This window comes from Anguilla rostrata, chromosome 4 (genome assembly GCF_018555375.3).
Source record: "Anguilla rostrata isolate EN2019 chromosome 4, ASM1855537v3, whole genome shotgun sequence".
Lineage (NCBI taxonomy): Eukaryota > Metazoa > Chordata > Actinopteri > Anguilliformes > Anguillidae > Anguilla > Anguilla rostrata.
Window position 1 is genome coordinate 27,240,687 of NC_057936.1, and position 20,430 is coordinate 27,261,116.

General features: G+C 42.6%; 1 protein-coding gene across 1 annotated transcript in view; it reads left to right on the plus strand.

Moving 5' to 3' along the window:
* ror1 (receptor tyrosine kinase-like orphan receptor 1) overlaps window positions 1-20,430 on the plus strand; it is an 87,897-nt gene that overhangs the window by 53,336 nt on the left and 14,131 nt on the right. Inside the window, exons 2-4 of the mRNA XM_064331930.1 lie at window positions 4,068-4,139; window positions 9,857-10,144; window positions 10,901-10,937. Of these exons, the coding sequence (XP_064188000.1) occupies window positions 4,068-4,139; window positions 9,857-10,144; window positions 10,901-10,937 (397 nt within the window). The remainder of the gene's footprint in view (window positions 1-4,067; window positions 4,140-9,856; window positions 10,145-10,900; window positions 10,938-20,430) is intronic.

A 20,430-nucleotide genomic window follows, 5' to 3' on the forward strand; every position in this document is an offset into this window, starting at 1 on the left:
TTCAATGCTGGAGACTGTAGTCAATGAGCATTGGCATAGTAGAATATGATGCCATAAAGCCTGTGGTCTGTGAGTCCACTGTGCTGTGTCACTTATTGAATGCAAAAAGCAACCAGTCTGTATTTCTAGCATTTGCACCTAAAGTCATCCATCATTTTAACGACCCATGTGTTCCAGGTTAAGGTATGCCCCGATCTGAGTCTGTTCTTATTTCCCACCAGGACTAGAGGTCTTTCTGGCATTTGTTGTGTTGATCCAAAAGTTACCCCGTTTGACATCCTCCAGTGGTCTCCCGCTCCTGCGGTTCACTGACCAGCCCTGCCTGGTTCTCAGCACTGCTGTACAAGCCTATCGTGTTACCGTTGTGCTCATTGAGAAAGGGGGCTTGTTCTCACAGGGCTGAGGCAAACTCAGATGGAGATCAGTGTCCCTCTGATTGTTTGACCCCTCATTTGGACCTGGTCACCACACAGATGAGTGGTCAAGTACAAGCGTGATCTCTTTCCCTGCCCTTACCAACTTCCTTCCTCAGAAGTGGGAATGTTGTGGGTTCCTCTTTGATTTCTTTATTCCATTCGCCTGACTCTGCAGCAATTACTCAGAGTCGTTCTGGCCAACTGGCTTTGCATTTATTCACATAAGGACAAAGACAGTGGGGCAAATGGCAGGCCAAGATAAACTACTTGATGCAAACTGGGATCTCAGCCGACCACAAAATGTTTACGACCAAATTCATCAGTCTTGGTTCCCCCACCCTTCCCCCACATGAAAAGTTTTTATTCTCATAAGTACTTCTCTCGCCAGGATCATAGTTTCCATTTGTAGTGGGGTTCTTGGGGTAATTGCTTTAATAATTCATTAAGGCGGTTTGTACTGTACTGTTGGATCAGCTCTTGTTACACACCATCACTGGAGCAGTTTTTTTTTGTATTTCACTTTACTTTTTGAGTCATTTTTCCCCCACGGTATACCACGGCAAGTCTTCTCCTTTCTGAAGGTTTATGCCAGTTGTTTGGGTTAACAAAAAACCAACCTCCTCTTTAATAGTGATGACCTACTTAGATAATTTTTGCAGGATACTATACAATTTGTAAAGTCCTATAAAAGTATGAAGCTAACAAAATAGAATCAAGCCCTACTAACAGTTTAGTCAATGTCAAATCAGCACATGAAAGAGGTAAACTTTCTCATTAAATCAAGCATGAGCTTCCCATACATGAGCTTCCCATGAGCTTTAAGTGAAATAAAATCAGTTCTTGATATTGCACACGTTAAAGACACATGAGGGAAATGTTTCTGGATTGCGATTGAAGGATTATCCATGTCAAATAGTGTACCTTCTCTGTAGCTTTATTAAAAGCATTTGAATGTACTTAGCCTGTAACCTTTAATATGCAATTATCCATTATTTCATCCTATCAAGTTGTTTCATAATATTGTTGTGCCAAAAAGTCTTAAGTCATTGCCTAATAATTTTTCAGTAGGTCAGCTTAAGATGATGTCATCTGTTCTGATGGAAATACAATGTTATTAGACAGATATGGTTGCTGCCCATAATGTGATATAGGCTTATGTGAAGGACTAACAGGCCTACTGGGTGAGAATATTGTACATATGTTTAGTATGGTTTTAGCATACTTTCTCTATTGTGTATCTGTGTAGCCTAATTATGTCCAGTATGATCAGAACAAATGGTCTTCTAAATTGAGCAGGCTGCCTTGTTTCATCTATAGCAGACACTGTGACCATCCTATTTTAGGACATTGTTAACAAATGGTACTAATAAAACAGACTTTGTTGCAGGAAAGCATTAGAATGCTAATCTCAAAATTACCCTGCAATTTTCAAGATATTTCTTGATTGTGTAATGATGGGTTAGCTGACAGATGTTTGCTAATTGTAGAGAAATGCTTCTCATCTGTTTTGATATTCAACTGGCATTCCTCCACAAACTTGTTCCATCCCTTCCCAGAGTGACTTCAATGTTCTAGTCTTTACCTAGATTCCCTCAATATTGTCAGTGGTCCATGACATTCCTCTACAAATAAATGTACTGACTGTAAGCCTGCCAGTAAGACTACTTCTTCCTCCATCACTAGCGCATCTTAGGAATCGAATGTTGCCTGTGAATTTAAAACAACCTTTTTTTGCAGTAGACACCTGGGACCCCAATTAGGTCTTCCAATAGAGTAATTGGAAATTAATAAACAAGTGCATGGAGGGCCATAAAAGGTAATACATGTAAGTTGCTGTAATTAATCAAGACTAGAATAACAGTTAGTCTGGCCAACTTTCTGTGCTGGTTTAATGTTCAACAGTATTTAAGCAGATCTTTTAAAATAAATTCAAGCCGATCATCTATGGAATTTTTCATTATGAGGGCATACAATATATGAGTTTATCGCCTGCTCTGCTGAACATTTTTATGCAATTGGAAGTAATTTGTCTGTTGACATTTGCACTGCATTGTTTTCATTGGATCTTGATGCTGTTTTCTGAAAGCATATTGCTGCGCTACGTGACGTGCCTTAGCATACGGGCCCTGTAGGCACTTCGCTCTGGCTGTGCTGTAAGGCCCGGTTTTCCACACCACGTGACTCCACTGCTCCCCACAGCTGGAGAGCAGTGGGGTAAGAAGTGACATACTCTTTCATCAGGATATTAATGTAATGATCGTTTACACATAGCTCCACTCCCCAATGGCTCCCAGCGAGTGTTCGGCCACCTGTTCATAAACAGCTGCACAGACTTCAGTTAGCTACAGCATGAGACCTCCCTCCGCCCTGCACTGCATGCATCAATAGAGCCCAGTGATCTGTGCTTCATAAATCATCTGTATTAGAGATGGACAAGCTTCCTGTCCAGGGGACATACTTGAGGCATCCAGGCTGGCTCATGTTTCCATGTTATAGATCAGTGGCAGAACAAGGGACCCCCACAACACAGCAGGGCCATTATGTCTTCACGTTCAAACAGGTGGCAGCTCATTCCCAACCAATTAGTGTTCCTTGTTTTCTAACACGCTGCCCGTTTTACAGGAGATTAACACCTAATTAACACAGTCACACCTCTCTCCAGCGCTCATTCTGGCCACTTAAATCACCATTTTCTGCTTACATCAGCCCTGCTCTGTTTTATGTCTGGTGGTGTGTCCTTGTATGGTGGTCTGACTGTCTTCACATAGACAGTCACATTGGCATTCTGTTGCAGAGCGAGAGTTGTGTTTATGGTGGAAATATTAGATTTCCGCAGAGAGTTTACCTTTTTATAAGGATGACTGTAGCTAGGCACATTAAAGTAGACATCAATTTAAACTTCTTCTCAAGCCTGAAATCATTGTGCAGTTATGTAATTAGACATGGAGGGAGGAAAAAGGGAACAGTATCCCTTTCTCCAAATTTCTCTGCTTTTGAAAATAAACAGTCTGCTTAATGAAATCAGGTGTGCGTCACAGCTCTCCTGTGCGTGCAGCTACACTGCACACTCGAGTTTGGCTGTTCCTGTGCAGCTCATTGGTGTTAATTAGCACCAGGGGATAAGAAGGGAATAGCCATGTGCTCCACTACACCAGAGAAAGCCCACAGCTGTCAGCACTGACAATTTATTCCCTTACCAAGGATAACCTGCACAAGTGCAGAATGATATATTGCTCAGTTGATTTTTGTTGTGGATGGGTTTTTGGCTTTCATGTGAGGGAATCAAGAGCCAGATACAGACAAACAAGCATTCTCTGTCAGCCCTTATGCTCTGATCAGACAAAACAGCTACTAAAAGCACACAGCCCAGCCTGCAGCTGTGCAAGACCCAATGTTGTTACTTTCAGGCACTGAATATGAATTGTCTGCTATTGCAAAGATGACAAAAATAATTTTAGGCTGTGTTTTCACTGGCAGCATCTCATGGATTCAAACCTAAACTGTGAACAGTCATTAATAAGAGAGGAAGATATACTGCAGGTCTGCTTCAAGGATATGCTGTTCGTAATCAAATAATCTTTTGGCCCTTTCATGTGAATCATTGCTGGAGTGACCTGCAGCCTCATCATAAGCCTGTGTTCCCGCTTACAGGAACTGACTTTCCCTCTGACCCTAGTGTGGTGGCCACTTCTACCTGGAACATCTCCGATGAAGCAGAAAAAGGTAAATGTTTTGAACATGCATTTGTTTGTTTTGTTCGGGTTTGCTCTGTATGAAAACATTCTTAAGGCTACATAATCTGATGGGGGCAGGATGGTTAGTGTATATTATGTCTACAGAACAAGTTTCATTTTGATTTACAGTTCAGACAGGATTCATGTTTATGAAAGAGGGTATGACTATCAGCATGCGTCATTGTCAAGCCAAGATTGTTGACGAATAAGGCTCATTATTTTTCATTTGTATTTCCGTTACTTGCCAACATTGTGTCTGCGCTCTCTTTGCTCAGAAATGTGTCGTCTACAGTTTAGCACTTTCCTGTGGCGCTCCAGGAAACGATAGTCGATATCGAATCTGATTGTCACATGTAACACTGAAGAAACTAAACTGACTAAATCCAACAAATGAATTTCAAGTGTATTGCAAGGGCATGCACGCACACACACACACACACACACACACACACACACACACACACACACACACCCACACCCACACCATGCTACTTGAAAAGAATTGAAGACGTTGGAGTTTTACTTTATCCACTAAGTAAAAACATTCTCATGGTGTTTTGTTAGCCATACACTGGTCATATTTCTTTCCTCCCTCTTGCTTTGGGATTATGATACCCGTATTGGCTATAATTAACTTCTGACTCAGTTCAACCATTTCATGTAGAAAAAAGACCAAAGGTTTAGCATGGAAATGCTAGTTCCATTAGATTCCATTGTTCCTTTTTTACTTTATATTCCTTTGTTCTACTCCACATTGTGATTCCTCCATTGGTTGAGTCTAAATTCCATTGCAACAAAAAGAAGAATAATTGAGGCTAATTTACTCAATTGCAATATTACATAAATACCAGAGAAACAGTGGCTTAAATTTCAGTGGGATTTGGTTTCCTACCATTAAAGCAGTAAATAGTCCACGTAAAGTAAAGCGAAGAATAGACATTTTGTACAAATGCTGGCAGGTCAACAGATATAACTTTTCATCTTGCATTCGTTGATGAACTCAGAAATATTCCAAAAACACTCCTGTAACTGTTGTTGCTATTAAATGTAATTAGGGGCTGCAGCAGAGCGTGCATGGATGCTGCTCTGTGCCATTGTTCCCTTTTTAGAGGCTGTCCAACACAAGCAGTTTAGAGGTTAGAAGATCAGCAGGTCAGATCAAGTGTTTCATTGTTTCAGCTGCAAATTCTCTTGATGTTTAATTGAATGTGCCCGATGAGGTCCGTGTCAGAGGGCTGAAATAGGGCAGGGAGGGAGGGAGGGAGGGAGGGAGAGAGGGAGGGAGGGAGGGAGGGAGGGAGGGAAGTAGACGACTGGACCTCTGTGTTCCTAAATAAAAAGCATGACTTGGAGAAATAGGGATATTATTTAAAGGCACATTATAATTTTTTTTAGGAAGTAGTGTTAAACCCTCCATGCAGTGGAGCCAAACTGTGAGAATTCATTAACCTTTTAAAGTGGTGAAAGTTCCTGGGCATCTCTTACAAAGGTTTTTTCCATAAACTCGACTTCTGGAAGTGATCAGATCCCATACCCACAGGGATCCTTATGCCTCTGATTTAATTCCATGAAAAGCATCAGTGTTGGTTCAATCACATGCTGCTGTCAAAAGGAGGAGGAATAAAATGCTATGATGCATGACTTTAAATAGCCATGTTTTCAATTTCCCTTCTCCCTGGAGACAATAGACTCATTTGAAGCAATTGTTAAGAGTTCTGACTACTATTCAGAAATGAATTACTTGGCATTTTCTTCTTTCTTATCGCAATAATCTGCTGACACAGTATCTTTTGCTATTCTTTTTATAATGTTTTAAACTTTCTTTCTTACTGTAGAGGTTACACTTTTATATTATTTTATAAAAGGTTTGCAGTGGTCGAAGGCAAAAGCCCTTTTCATGACCGTTACACAACTGTTTCTCACTTTAGCGTGTACTGCTACTGATAAATTGCTCCTTCTTTTGGCATCAAGAATAACAGCCGCTAACAAGAGATGCTGTTCAGCATTCTACCAACCGGACGTCTTGGCACAGTCAATTCCACACATTTTTGCAGACTCGTGGAGAATTATAACAGAAGGCCGTGTGCCCAGTGAGTCTTTAGGCACTCAATTAATCCAGCATGATGCATGCCTTTGACACCTAGGCCAATGCCTGAAATGGTTAAATAGTCACGGTAAAGTTTTATATCTTTCTGACACACTGACACGCCAAGACTGTACCATGATGATAAGCAGCTCCACTACATTACATTTTTGCTATCCGTTTTGACATACCAAAAACAACAGTGTAGAACCTTTATGTCAACCTCCAGCATACAAAGAGCCATCTATCCTGAGGAATGGCTGAAGTATCATTCCCATGTCAAACTCTCCCAGTAATGCTGTCATTTCATTATCAGGTTAGTGCTGCAAATCAACTCTAGGGACTTGTTAAATAAACAGCCGCAGGACAAGAAGGGGGCAGGACACGTACATCCTAAATTCGTTATTTTGAGAGGGAAGCGTGTGTTTAAATGGTCTGTTGAGCAGCCTGAACATTCAGCTAATTCAATAATATCCGTTGTTCCTCCTTTTTTTTAGGAATTGCTCTGTATATTGTTCTAACAATGTGAGTCGGTGTTTGGTTTATGGGGATTAAGATATTTCGAGGAAGTATTAGCTTGAAAAGCAAAGCACCCTTTCCTTCAGGTCACTCTTGGACATAGACCTGCTCTAGACTGATGGGAGGTAGGCCCACACTAACACAGCTCTATGTGGCTTTGTTGAGTCTGCCATGAGCATGCAGGGGAGTAGGGCACATACCGAGACACGCACCATGACATCTGTGAGGGACTAGACTCCTTCCCAAAGGAACCCCAACCATTTATTGTCTTTTCATTATTTTGAGTTTGGAAATGAGTGCACGGGGTCAGAGAACCTAAGGCCTCTGGTAAACCACACAGGAACAGTGAAACCAATCATTTATTAAACTCCCTCTCACTGGATGTCTGAAGACCAAACGGCAAATAATTTTCAGAAAATTTTATGACACAGGTGGGATTAGTGTAGCTAAGAGTAACTTATTTATGTTACAGCAACTCCGATGTAATATAATTACACAAATGTTGTGCAATAGCTTGTGCACTGGAGTGTTCTTTTACACCATGATTAAAGTGCTATTGTTCAATCCTGGAATTAGAACAGAACTTTTGTCACACCTTAGGTTGCACTGGCAGGAATGTAAAGAATCCTCTAATAACAGGATTTATTGTTAGTGTAATAAACTGCCCATTGTTGATACACAAAAAGGGTTAACGTGCTAATCCTTTGGTCTGCTTCAGTGTGCTCAAACCTTTGTAGTCCAATGCAAATAGTGATGAGCTGACGATGCTGCATAAATATTTCGTTTCAATGTGAATAAAAGGCCAAGAACTTTATATGAAGCTTTTCTGGTCACATTCATCTTGCAGTACTTAATTGAATGCCTTTTATAGTACAGTCATAATTACTTATTGTGATTCATGAATCCATTGAATTCTGTGTACGCGGGTGTCCTGCACATAGCTGTGTGTACAGTAGCCTCTGTTACCCTAGGGGGTACAGCTTATTGTATGTTTTCATTCATTTTGTCTCTTAGAGTCACATCCCTCACTTTCCATTATGGTTTGCAGACCAGCTTCTTTCATTTGAGGTACCTCTGAGCATTTAGGACTTTATAGTCCGGATTGTATACAAATTGAGAAGTATTTTCTCAATATTCTTTAAAGGTTATGTTTTATGGGTAAATACAAAACAGAAGTTGTGAAGCAAAGAGTGACAAAGTAGAATGATGGTAGAGAAAGAAAAGGGCTTCCAGATTTTTTTGCTGTGTTGAGTATGGAAACTGTTTGCATGTTAACTGTGCTATTGAAAGAGGATGGGTGCAGCTGGCAGTGAGCAGATTTTAGCATACTGAAGTGAACTCCCTTCATACTCCATAGGTCTGTTCAGAGCCATCAGTTGTTTTTGTTTTGTAGGAAAAAATATAATGCCAGTTGAACTGGGAGAGTGAAGTGCTTGACCGTGCTGCCAACAATATGCAGAACAGTGATGACTGAAAGGCCTGGGGTGGGTCACATGACCCAACAGGAAGGCACAGGAAACTGTAGGCCTGCTCAGAAATGCAGGGGAGAAAGCTTGCCCACACAGACACACACACACACACACACTTTAGCATGCCCCTACCCTCAGCACCCTGTGTCAGTGACAAATGGGAGAAAAATGTATGAGGGTTGCTTTCCACCGTTTTAAGCTTATGGCACTATATCAATTCTGAAGCAGGGAAATTACTCCAGAGTTATTTCTGGCTCCAATATCCTGAAGACACCACAACCTTAGTTTGCTTCTCCAGCAGGCTTGATACTGTGGTGATATTCTGTTTATGTTATATATAATCTATTTTATTAAGTCCTCAAAAATGTATCATGCCTGGCAAAGCAGGTTTTTGGGGGGCAAAATATGCAATAGTTTGAACTGGTTTCTAGTGTTTTAACCCCTATAACCTTTCCTTTCTAAGATGTGTTACTGGTTACCAAAATCATTCACTACCATAGTGACAGCCACAAAATATATTCACACTTTATATTCTTTCTCACACACACACAATAGTCTCCTATTTCTTCACGTCTGAACTCTCTTTCTCTCACACATAAATATATATATATATGTCTTGTAACTGAGAAAGTGTTGTTTCATTTTGGGAGACAGACTGCAGATGAATGGAAGAGGTGAAGATTTTGTTTGATGTGGCCCAGGCCAATTAAACCAAAAGTTACAACAGACGGCAGCAGTATGTTGGAAGCGAGTTGAACTGAATAAAAAACATTTTGAATTAATCATTTGTCCTTCTAGGGCATTCACTTTTTGGATTTGTTTATTACTATGAAGTCTTAAAATTTCGCATTAGAAAAAGCAGGAGAATTCCCATATGAATTTAAGAGAGTCATTTATACAAGTTCTTGAGAAATGGTTATGGACAGCACATGGAAATCTCATACCAGACGCTTTCCCCTCCAAAACCCTCAGGCTGTTCTGATCAAGATGAAAAATACTCGATGTTAACATTGGCAGTAATGGTGAATTTTATGTTTTGAATTTAATTTGGCAAGCTTTTCAGTTTCATATACAGTTAAACCCAAATGTTGCTGGCATATTCTGAGGTCAAATACTTCTTGCATCCTTTCCAGAAATCCTTTATCAAGGTTGCCAAGTCACACAAACAATAAAGTTTAATGAAAGTGCCATAAGATTGGATTATTGCAATATCATCAATTAACCAATCTGATGCCATTCTCCATTTTTATCAATCTATACAAATGTGATAATTTTGCAAACAATTTATAGCAGTGTTCTTAATAAAAGTGATAACCCCCTTTCATTAAAGTCTTAATGAAAGGTATGACCCCCTGATTCTGAGTCCTAATGAAATGGATAACCCCCTGATTCTGAGTCCTAATGAAATGGATAACCCCCTGATTCCGAGTCCTAATGAAAGTGATAGCTCCCTGATTTAGAGTCATAATGAAAGGGATAACCCACTGATTCTCAGTCCAAATGAAAGTGATAGGCCCCTGATTCTGAGTCCTAATGAAAGTGATAACCCTCTGATTCTGAGTCTGGGGACCTGAGCACTGCTGCGTATATCTGTGCTGTGCTCAACTATGCTGACTGTGGCTGTCCCCTTCTCAGACCACTACCTGAGGCTGGATGCCCCAATGAACAACATCACCACCTCGCTAGGCCAGACCGCGGAGCTGCACTGCCGTGTGTCCGGGAATCCTCCCCCTACCATCCGCTGGCTGAAGAACGACGCTCCCGTGGTGCAGGAGCCGCGTCGCATCTCCTACCGGCCCACCGCCTACGGCTCCCGCCTGCGCATACGCAACCTGGACACCACCGACACCGGATACTTCCAGTGCGTAGCCACCAACAGCTTCAGCACCGTGTCCTCCACCGGCGTACTCTTTGTCAAGTTCGGTAAGCCCTCTTGTCCCAAGCTCAACCAAGAAAGCTCCTCTTGTTGGGTTGTTTAATATTAAGTTACTTATTTACTTAACAGTGCACCTATCTAGGGAGGCTTATGTAGCTCATGCAGTCTGAATATTACCCATTTATAGAACTGGTGTTTACTGAAGCAGTGCAGGGCAAGTACATTCCTCAAGGGTGCAAGAGCAATGCCCCACCAGGGATTTAAACCTGCAATCTTCAATTTACAAGTCAGTTTCCTTAACCTGTAAGGTTGACCTTTCACATGTTTGGGGGGGGTGGATGTGATGTAAATCTCCTGCAAACAAGTAAGACAGAAAAAAGGTCTCTTAGGTAGGAGAGGGAAATGTGCATAGATTGGTTCTGGCTCTTTAAAAGCCTTTCTAATAAAAATTACTGTCCCTTTCTGGCCCCAGAGCCCAGCCTGCTTTGACTTTAAACCCTGCAGGAACATTGTGGTGATTGTTGTGTCACAGGCTGGAAGGGCAAGGCGCATGTCAGTGGACCTTTTGACAAGCACGAGGCCAGCAATACAATTAACACAATTTTCATGCGTTAGAAAACGTCAAACAGAAATAGCACTAAATGGACGTGATTAACTCGGGGGCATCAGAGCTGACCTTCAGCACAGAGAATGCAAGCTGAGTAGAGATGTATTTTAAACTGGTCTGTGGTACGGTCTAAAAACATGTGCGAGTCGGTCTGCGAGTAATTGTTCCCCATTATAAATCCAAATTTCTCTTCCAGATCCACTCCCCACCCCCAATGCAGGAAGGCCTTCGCCGTAAGTCAGCTCTCCTTTATCTATACTTAAGCACTGCTGTTAAACCACAGGCACAGTAGACACGGGTGTGGGGGGGGAGGGGTGGAGGAAACTACTGCAGAGGAAAAATGATGAGTTAATAGCCTTCTCACAAGTCAGCCAAAGGCAACGGCTTCTATTGTCCGTCTGTCGGTGGTGCTCTTGACAGGTAATATAGTGCCGTACAAGGGGATATGCATTAAAGAACATCCCTGATGTTTTACATTGTGTCGTTAAATAGCTCTCTTTCACTGCTGTCGTGCATTTCCCTAAGGTTTGAATACGGTATACAGAAAGCATTTAGCATTAGTAGCACATCCTCTGATACCATGTACGAGAGCTCACACTTCATTTTTGTATCTCATTCAGCTGCAAGTTTGAATTGTTGGGTATTTGAACACTGACTGAACAATACCAGTAATTCAATGAATGTAAGCAGCAAAGACTATTGGCTTGGAAAACAGTTGTCAGATTCTCTTCAACAAGTGTGAACTCAAAAGAATGTCTTTTAATGGGCTTATTTACGGTATGCCATCAGTTCTGCAAGACATTAAAGGAAGAGCAGGGTCTGCACATTGAGGACTTACATCTGTCAACTTTATGCTTCTTAGTCTAGTGCAGGGCAGGAAGGGCAGAAGTGGCCAGCTGATGATCCTAAATCATGTGTCTCCTGCCCTAGCAGCTGGAGATGGCTCACAGTCATCCTGCTGCACTCCATGCACTTCGTGCATGATAATTCCAGGCACTCTGTGCATGCTAATTCCAGGGACTTAGTTAATGCTAATTCCAAGAATTTTGTGCATGCTAATGCCAGGGGCTCTGTGTATGCTGACTCAAGACACTGTGTGTATGCTAACTTCAGGTGCTCTGTCTATGCTAACTCCAGGCACTTTGTGCATGCTAACTCCAGGGGCTCAGTGCATGCTAATTCCTGGGGCTCTGTGTATGCAAATCCCCAGGGCTCTCTTCATGCAAATTCCAGGGGCTCTGTGCATTATAACTCCAGGGGCTCTGTGCATTATAACTCCAGGGGCTCTGTGCATTATAACTCCAGGGGCTCTGCATTATAACTCCAGGGGCTCTGTGCATTATAATTCCAGGGGCTTTGTGCATGGTATTTCCAGGTGTACTGAGTGTGCGAACTCTTTGCATGTGAACTCTGGAATTGGAAGAGGATGGGTGCAGCTGATAGTGTGCAGATTTTAGCATACTGAAGTGAACTCCCTTCATTCTCCATAGGTCTGTTCAGAGCCATCAGCAGTTCTGATCTGTGGGAAAGAATACAATCCCAGCTGAACTGGGAAAGGGGTGTGCTGGAGCTGCTTGCAACTCCTGTGATTCATGAGCGGTGTGCCCTAGAAGACCTCCCCTGGAGGAAATGTGCTCTTGCAGCCTCTTTAATCGGCAGTGGTATGATAAGCCGTGGTAATATTTCTGAAATGGTTTTTAATGTTCGTAGGCTACCCGCACGCTCCGAGAGCTGGGCCTGGTGCACAGCGTTTGCACATTTTTTTGGAATGATGTAGTGAAGTCTCTGCGCCGTTTTCCAGAGAAAACCAAACGGAGGACCAGAATGGCTGGCACCATCTGAGCTTCACGCACTCCGTAAACGCCGCCATCATCTCCGGTTCTTAGGTCATTTCATGCCCTCGGGCTCCGAAGGCACCGTCTTAAAATTTTAGCCGGTTGAGAGCTTTAAAAATGATTTGTGCATTTATTTGCTTATCGTTTGCTTTACTTGAAATCCTCATTAACGCAGTTGTTTGTTCTAATTCTGTACTGCAACTGCAGAGAAATATTTGTACTCTTGCCTTCTTCCACAGGTTTTTCTTGTATAGCATTTGGCTTTCTGCCATTGTGGGACTTCAGCAGATAATATACCCAGTGATCTGTCTGTCTTCCTGAAAAGACTGTATTCTGAAATTGAGAAAGGATTGCTTTTTGGCTGGGCGCCAGCCAGCCTGAATATTGATTAAAGTCTACAAAACCCACCTCTGTGCTTAACCCACAATCAGACAGCGGTGCACCTCATTTCAGCTAAATACAGTCATTACATGGTTTCATTAAGGAGCACAGGGGTCTCTTTGACTGGGACGTGACTTCGTTTTTGCTGTTGCTCATCATTAATGTCATCATCTCTAGATTAGAAGTGGCCTGTCCTGCCAATGCGTGTCAGTGAGACAGGGTCACCTGAGCGGGGCATGTAACAGCTCTGCTTTTTGTTTTTAAAGAGTCTGTCAAAATGTCAATCACACAAGGTCACCCGCTTCACTGTGAGCGCTGTGCACCTGGCACGCCGATTCCCCAGTGTGCTGTGGGTCTGACCGTAATGAATATGTTCCCTGGATCAGTGCAAGGTACAGGCACTGACAGGCCAAGCAGCCAGTGTCCATGTGTACATTGGGGGCTGTATTGGGACAGACGATTCTGGCTTATTTTAATTTGTGCGGTCGGTAGAGTGAAAGAATAGGAAGTGCGGCCTTCCTAAATACAGGTTAATGAAGTTCTAAATGAACAAAGATTCTGATGTAATCCATGTCTGTGGCTGCTTTTATTCATTTTTGAATAAGTTGTACAAACTACCGGTGTGAAAGCTACGCCAGGTTGGTCGTGTCCTAAGAAGGCTCATCTCATCTGTGTCGAGTTGCGTGGAGGGAGGACCTTTATAAGGCCGAGCAATAGATTTCTTCCTGCTTGACCCTGTGACGCTCTGCTTATGCCTCTGGTAAACCCCAGCATTCACAGGGTTTAATAAATACAATGTGTTGTTTCTTCATTTTTCGGTGCTTTATGGGGACCACCTGGAAACGCGGTAATAGAATCCCGAGGACGAGGAATAATGGCGCCCGTTGTTACAGTGAGACGTCAGTCATTCGGCCGGGCCGAGCTCCTCGCCTCGCACTCCTCCGCTCCTCAGACCTGCGCCGTTCCTCCTTCCCTGGGAGAAATGTTTTCACAGGCCAGAACAAACATACGAGGGGAAAAATGGCTCCCCTACCAAAATTAGCTCTTTCAGCTGCAGTCACCCTTCTGAAGAAGGCGACTGAAGGAACCTGTTACTGAGGGGAGAGTACAGTTAACTCTACGTGGAGGCTGTGTGCTTATTAATCCCGGTTTGGGTAGTCACAAGTCGCCTCAGACTTGTGGTACGACACCTGAATATTTTCAGAATGGAATGCTGTTGATTTGCAAAACAGCCTTGGTACTGGGATAAAAACCCTTGCAGCTTTAAGGATGAATTCAGTCTCCAGGACGTCTTGACATTACATCAGAACGCAGAATTTTCGTGTGAAGCTGGAGCAAATTAATGATGCATGAAATTGAATCCATAATTTTACTTACTTAAATAATATCCATGCATGTGAAGCCAGAAAGATTGTAAGAAGAAGTATAACTATAAAGGGCTGAGCTTGAAACGCTGAGCGGAGATGGGCTGAATGGCCTGTTCTCATCATCAGACATTTTAATGTTCTTATGTTTTTATATGTATGCAGCAGTGCGCCCTGTTCTTGGGGACACAGATCAATGAAATTAATTTCTCGAAAAGCCAAATACATTTTAGTGGTGGTTATAAAAGAATTCTTCATACAACTGGAAAATATTAATACCATTGTCGCTACGCAGTTGGAGTTTATTAATGGTTCCAATGGAGGGGCTTTCAACACTGAAAAGAAGGTTAGACTTTCTGTGACTCGCTTATAGGACATACCTGTTTTAACAAAAGCCAGACTCCAGCCTCCGTTGTGTTTGATGGCTGCTCTGCAGACATGGTAAGCAATGTCTGTGAGGAATGCTTGAGCTCTGATGGCATATACATTTAAACAGTGATGGATGCCACTGATGGGAGCTTGAGTCTGGCATTTTAATCACTGCTACTATGCGCTTGCTGAAATTCAGCATGTCCAGCACAGAAATATATTTGCACTGCATGCATATCTATTGTTAGCCAATAATGAAATTAAATTTACTTTGTACAAGTAAAATGTCATGTTAAGATTATTGACACGATTACAGAGGACAAATCAAGCATTTTGGCAAATACTTAAATTTTCAAAGGACAACACTGTCAAAGACATCAATTGAATGATCACACTGTTTTGGAATGCTTGGTGGCACTTCCTTTAAAATGATCACTGATGTAGTGTGTTTATTTTAGAGAATCTTTTTTACAAATCACTCAATTATACTGTCAGAAAACCACTGCTTGTTCTGTAATGGTCAATGAAAATTGGTGGTAATTATTGATTTTATCAACCATGAAAACGACTTGAAAATGCTTCTTGCTTTACAATTTTGCACCTTTGTGTCATATTGCACATTTTTAAGAGCAAATGAGAGGAAACGGGGATTCTCAGTAGAACACTTCTTCCATTTACTCCCAAACATCCCCCCATGGGTGTGTTTTGTCCTTTGTGCCTGATGTCATTTACATTTATAAACCCCCAGAACACCTCAGTCACCACCCTGTTATGGGTTTGTTTAACCACGTGTTGATTGATTCAGGACTCAGACCTTAATATTATCCACTGGGGGGAGGCCCTTTGACACAGACTGGTCAGTGGCAGGGGCACTGTCTGAAACATGAGCCACCTTGGAGCGCCCGGGTCCTCCGTTAACTGCTTTCCCAGTTTCGGAACGAGGCGGGTCGCCGCCATATTCCAGACAGGCCCGGATTGTTTGGATCGGGGGGGGGGAGTCCTGTCTGGGCGAGGGGACCCCAGCGTCAGGTATCAGCGGAGTCGGAATCGGCCTCCACGGAGGCCTGGGCAGTTCTCAGCCCCTGCTGTTCTGAGCCCCCTCCCCTCCCGGTTTGCCTGGTCCCGATAAATCTGTTTACCCGTGGCCGCAGTAAATCACTACCTGACCCGGTGCCGAGACTGGGGCCCTGCCTGTGGATTTAATCCGTCCTGAAGGGCCGAGTCCCCCTCCCGGTGTCAGCTTCTCCGCTCCCCGTCGTCGTTGAGGGTGGGTGTCGGCCGCTCCACGGGGAGCGCATTTGCTTTTGGCCCGTTGTGCAGATTTACATGAGAAACGCTGGGAAACAGACGCCGGCATTGGGAGGCTGGTAACCTTGCCACACCGACAGCCTCAGGGCAGCTTCCCCTCATGAATGATCCCACTGTTTTTTGGATGCTACCAGCTAATTCGGTAAACCCTTCTGCATTTGTCTTGCTCCAAAATTGAAAAGAAAAGCTTTTATCTTGCTTTGACCTCACTTTTTTGCCTCATTCCATCTGAATGCCTGTTTTGTTCTGGGCGAGTACTTGTAACCTGACTGAAAATAACTTGTACTTCAAAATGTTATAAACCTTAGCTACAATAAATCCTTGGTGTTTTTTTTCTCTCAGGCAGGGAAACTGTTTTATGTCATAAGGCTGCTGCTTTGCACAATCTTGCTATTGGAGTAGTCTAGGGTTCTGAGGAAGATCGTTGTTTCCCTACACACACTGTCTCGATTATGAACCCAGTAACTCTGTCCAACACCAAGGATTACAAATCCTATCTGAGAAAGCACATTACACAGAGATACTTTCCACATCTCCGTTCAGAGTTCCATCTTCTCCTAGTCAATTCTTGGATCATTCACTGTTTGTGATCATTCACTTAAAACCAAGGAGGCAGATTCAATGCACTCACCCTTCTAGCACATTCAGATGAAACCCTTCATAGCAGAAAAGACAGGAGCAATTAAAGCTGCCAATGTCTTGCCTCAATGATAAATGCCTGTAACATTCCCAGGAATGATGAGTACAAACCCAAATGCAGAACTCCTTAATGTGTGTCCTCCTGCAGTGTAAAAGTAGCGGTGTGTGCCGTAGGGGAGTGAGACTTCCTTGCTGATGGCAGGACAGTGGGCCATGCTCTAGAGATTAACACCTGCCTTTTTCAATGGGGAGAGATAGAGTACATTCCAGTGCGAATACAGGGCTTAACAAACAGTGTCCAGGCATTAGAGCTTCATCTGTGGGTGGGCTTCAAAGCTAAAGACCCTAGTACCTGTTGTCAGCTTTATCGAGTGGCTGTATTGTATTTTAGCCCTGATCAAAACTGAAGATTGCAGTGGTAGCCTGGGTGATCTGTACATCATGTTGAAGAATACAGGCAAATCTTGTGCTCGAGGGCCAGCAGAGGTGCATTCTGTGAATAAGCCAAGAACAGCCTGGGGCAGCAGGAATTAAAATGGGAAAAGCATTGCAGAAATGGATTGGGAATTGCTGGGAAAGCCCTGCACTGTCATTGCTGCCATTTTGGAAGGAGGTGGCTCTTCCACTGTTCAAGACTGACTGGTCCATACAGAGCTTATTTCACACAGTGAAGGGAAAATCCCAGAGCAAACACTCCTTTCCCCAGCCTCGCGCGATGCCCCTCTGGTTCACCCCCTCCACCGCCCTCACGCTCTCCTCTTTTCCTTTTCTAGTTTTTCCATGAACAAAGACTGCCTGCCAAACCCCTTAAATATTTTTTCCGTGTGAACCTCACTGAAAGGCATGTATTTGAATGTTAAACTGTAAATATGAATGAAAAGTCTAAAAGTCCCATTCCCTGTTTTCCTAAATAAATTATATCCAGTTCCTATTCACTGGAGGGGACAGTTAAATAAATTTGTTTTTATTGGTAGATCACAAACCTTACTCTACAGCTCCGTGTAAAACAGATGCCACAGTACCTACAAAACCTGTGCCTGTATCGACAGAAGTCAAGACTTAATGGTTCAGGCCATGCTCGATATTTAACATTTTTTTCTTGACAGTTAACGGTAATAGTTCATGACAGTTAACAGTGCAGCTTGGCATAATGTCTTCAGTTGTATCAAAACTTAGTGAGTACAGCAGGCCCAAGAAATGATTTATACAGATGTTCCATGGCTGGTGAAGTGCTAGAGTTTCCCCCTTTGAGATATTAGCCTGGAGTGTGTTTTAATTACACTTTTCCAGGTTACTCCACACCCCAGGAAGCAGTGGCAATGTTAAACATGCATGTTCTTGTTCTGTATGTACCAGACATTGTATGCTTTGATTGTGGTCTACAAGAGAGGTTATAAATCACAAGGCGAGGTTGGGGAATCATGTTAATGTACAACAATGCTCTACTCAGCTCTTTTTCTCTTCAATGATATTCATCATACTCGTGAGAGGTCTGATGACACATAACCACCAAGCCAGATTTGTTCTTTTAAGAGGTCAAATGTTCCAATGTCCTGGAAGTCCCTGTAGTTGGGCTAGAAATGGACCCCAGCAGAAATGTATAATTTGTTTAGCAAAGGAAGTTGGACCTTGCTTGCTCTTAAATGGACATTGGCTTCTGCCACCTGTAATTTTGGGCCTTGGTTCTGCCTTTGCTTCTGATCATCTGGCCTGGAACCCGAGCCCATATCTTTTGTTTGAATGTGATGTCACAAATGAGGTGGCTTACATGATGAGTGATGGTACATAGAGGAAGATTACACTCCCTATGTAATGCCCATCTCATAGCAGGGGGGTCCTCCAGCTCAAACAGAGGCAGGAAGAGGCCGACATCTGCCGGCTTCTAATCCTATCTGATGGAGGGCCGGAGAGAAGCAGATAGATGGGGCCTTAAACTTCCCGCAGCTGTCAGGAAGCACAGATTCCAGTGGCACATGGAGACCCTTGCATCATTGCCCACTGAACAAAGCCCTTGTGGGGCCCTTCAGTCCATGTTCTGACTGTAGCCTTGGATCCACTGGGCGTTCACTGTCCAGGATGATTAAAGCCACTATTTACAGTTTACTTTGCCAAGGAAAGTCATTATTAAACATACTTAGACAATTGGTTCAAATACCTCCTTGAGACCCTGGAAAATTCTGAAAAGTGAAACTTTTCATATTAAGGAATATCATTCCCAATAGTTACATCAGCCACTGAAGATTCAGTGGTTTTCGTATTGTTATGGCATAAGAAGGTGACATAAATAAGCTTTGTTCACAAAAGATATATTATAGTTTACAGTAATGACAAACAGACTCGGTGTTGCTTGATTGTATACAGAAGCTGCAAAGTCTTTGTTTGAATGTGAAATAGAATATGAACAGCCTGGCAATGCCTGTCTGTTCCCCAGGACCGGCACATCTTTCATTTCCAGCTGGAGTTGCTCTCCTGTGGAAAGATTCCTGCCGAGGCAAAGCAGGTACCCCACTGACAAGGCAAAGGACACAGAAAACAGGAAATGAACAGAAATCTCTACATGTTGTGAGCAGCACTGTTTCATCAAAATCCCTTCCAGAAGTTGCAAAACTATGAAAAAAAAATATGCCATTTCAGTTCGGTCCTGTGTAATCTTCCTCAGCCCTCATGAGAATTATTGCTTGTTTTGTTCTCAGACTCTTGAAGGAATATTTTGTGTACAAGTGAAATGTTGCAATCTGGAATTGGGTACTTTACTTTCTCTGAAGAACAAGAACAAAAAGATATCTCAGTCTCCATTTTCAGTTTTCCTGTTGGTCTGCCATATTTGCCGACACAATGTCATTTGCTACAGCGTATCAAATTTCCTCAGGTCAGTAATTATATAGAGTAGCAAATCTTTAGATTGACATGCTTGAATTGAAGTAGGTTGTGCAGATGCTATAAATGCTGTGTGAATAATCCACCAGGAGTGGAGCAGTCGGAGCAGGCTGGCAGGGGCTTGTGAGCAGAATGGAACAGATTCTCACATTGGGGGATTTTTATTAGACTCCAGAGGCTGTCTGTTAGCTTTGGTGAACTAAATCCATTATCTCTGCTATACGAGCGCTCAACGTTGACATCTCCATAGGGCGACGCGCCTGCTAGAGTTTCTGCTGTAGGTGTGGGAAGAACTTGCGCAGCAGGCTGATCAGTTTCATGAAGACGGATGCATATCTGCCTGTAGTACATGGATAAAGCCCTGCTTGATGTCTGTCAAAGTTTGGGCTGAAGAACTGTCCTCTGGAGGGTGGTGGGTTTCAACAGGCTAAATTGATTTAGCAATATTGCATTTTAATGGTATTTGGCCATAAATGACTTATTTGCAGTATTTAAATTACCCCTATCTGTGCACCGTTGTGTGGGCCCTCCAAAATATAGCCTACCAAACTCAGTCAGAGATCATGTTTATTGTTGTCCGTCCTTTTAGTTTCAATCATCGTAGAAAAGAATAAAAAGGAATCATAAACATTAGTTGTAGTTCACTAGGTACAGAAAAGTTATTATTATCAGGAAGACAATGCAGATGCTGTTTAAAAATAATAAGTTTCATCCTGTTCACATTGCAAATTCTGAAGTATGTCACCCTAGTGGGATTTCAATTTAGCTTCGTTGCCTCTATTTTTGGACAATCCCAATAATGTTGAAACTCCACTACTGTAGGTATACTATATACTATAATATATTTAAACAAATGATTAAACTAAAACTCATTTGCATATGAATTAATTTGTATTAATTGTCAAAGCAGACTCCTTTATTCCTAGTAGGCCTACTATATAGTGCTCCAGCAG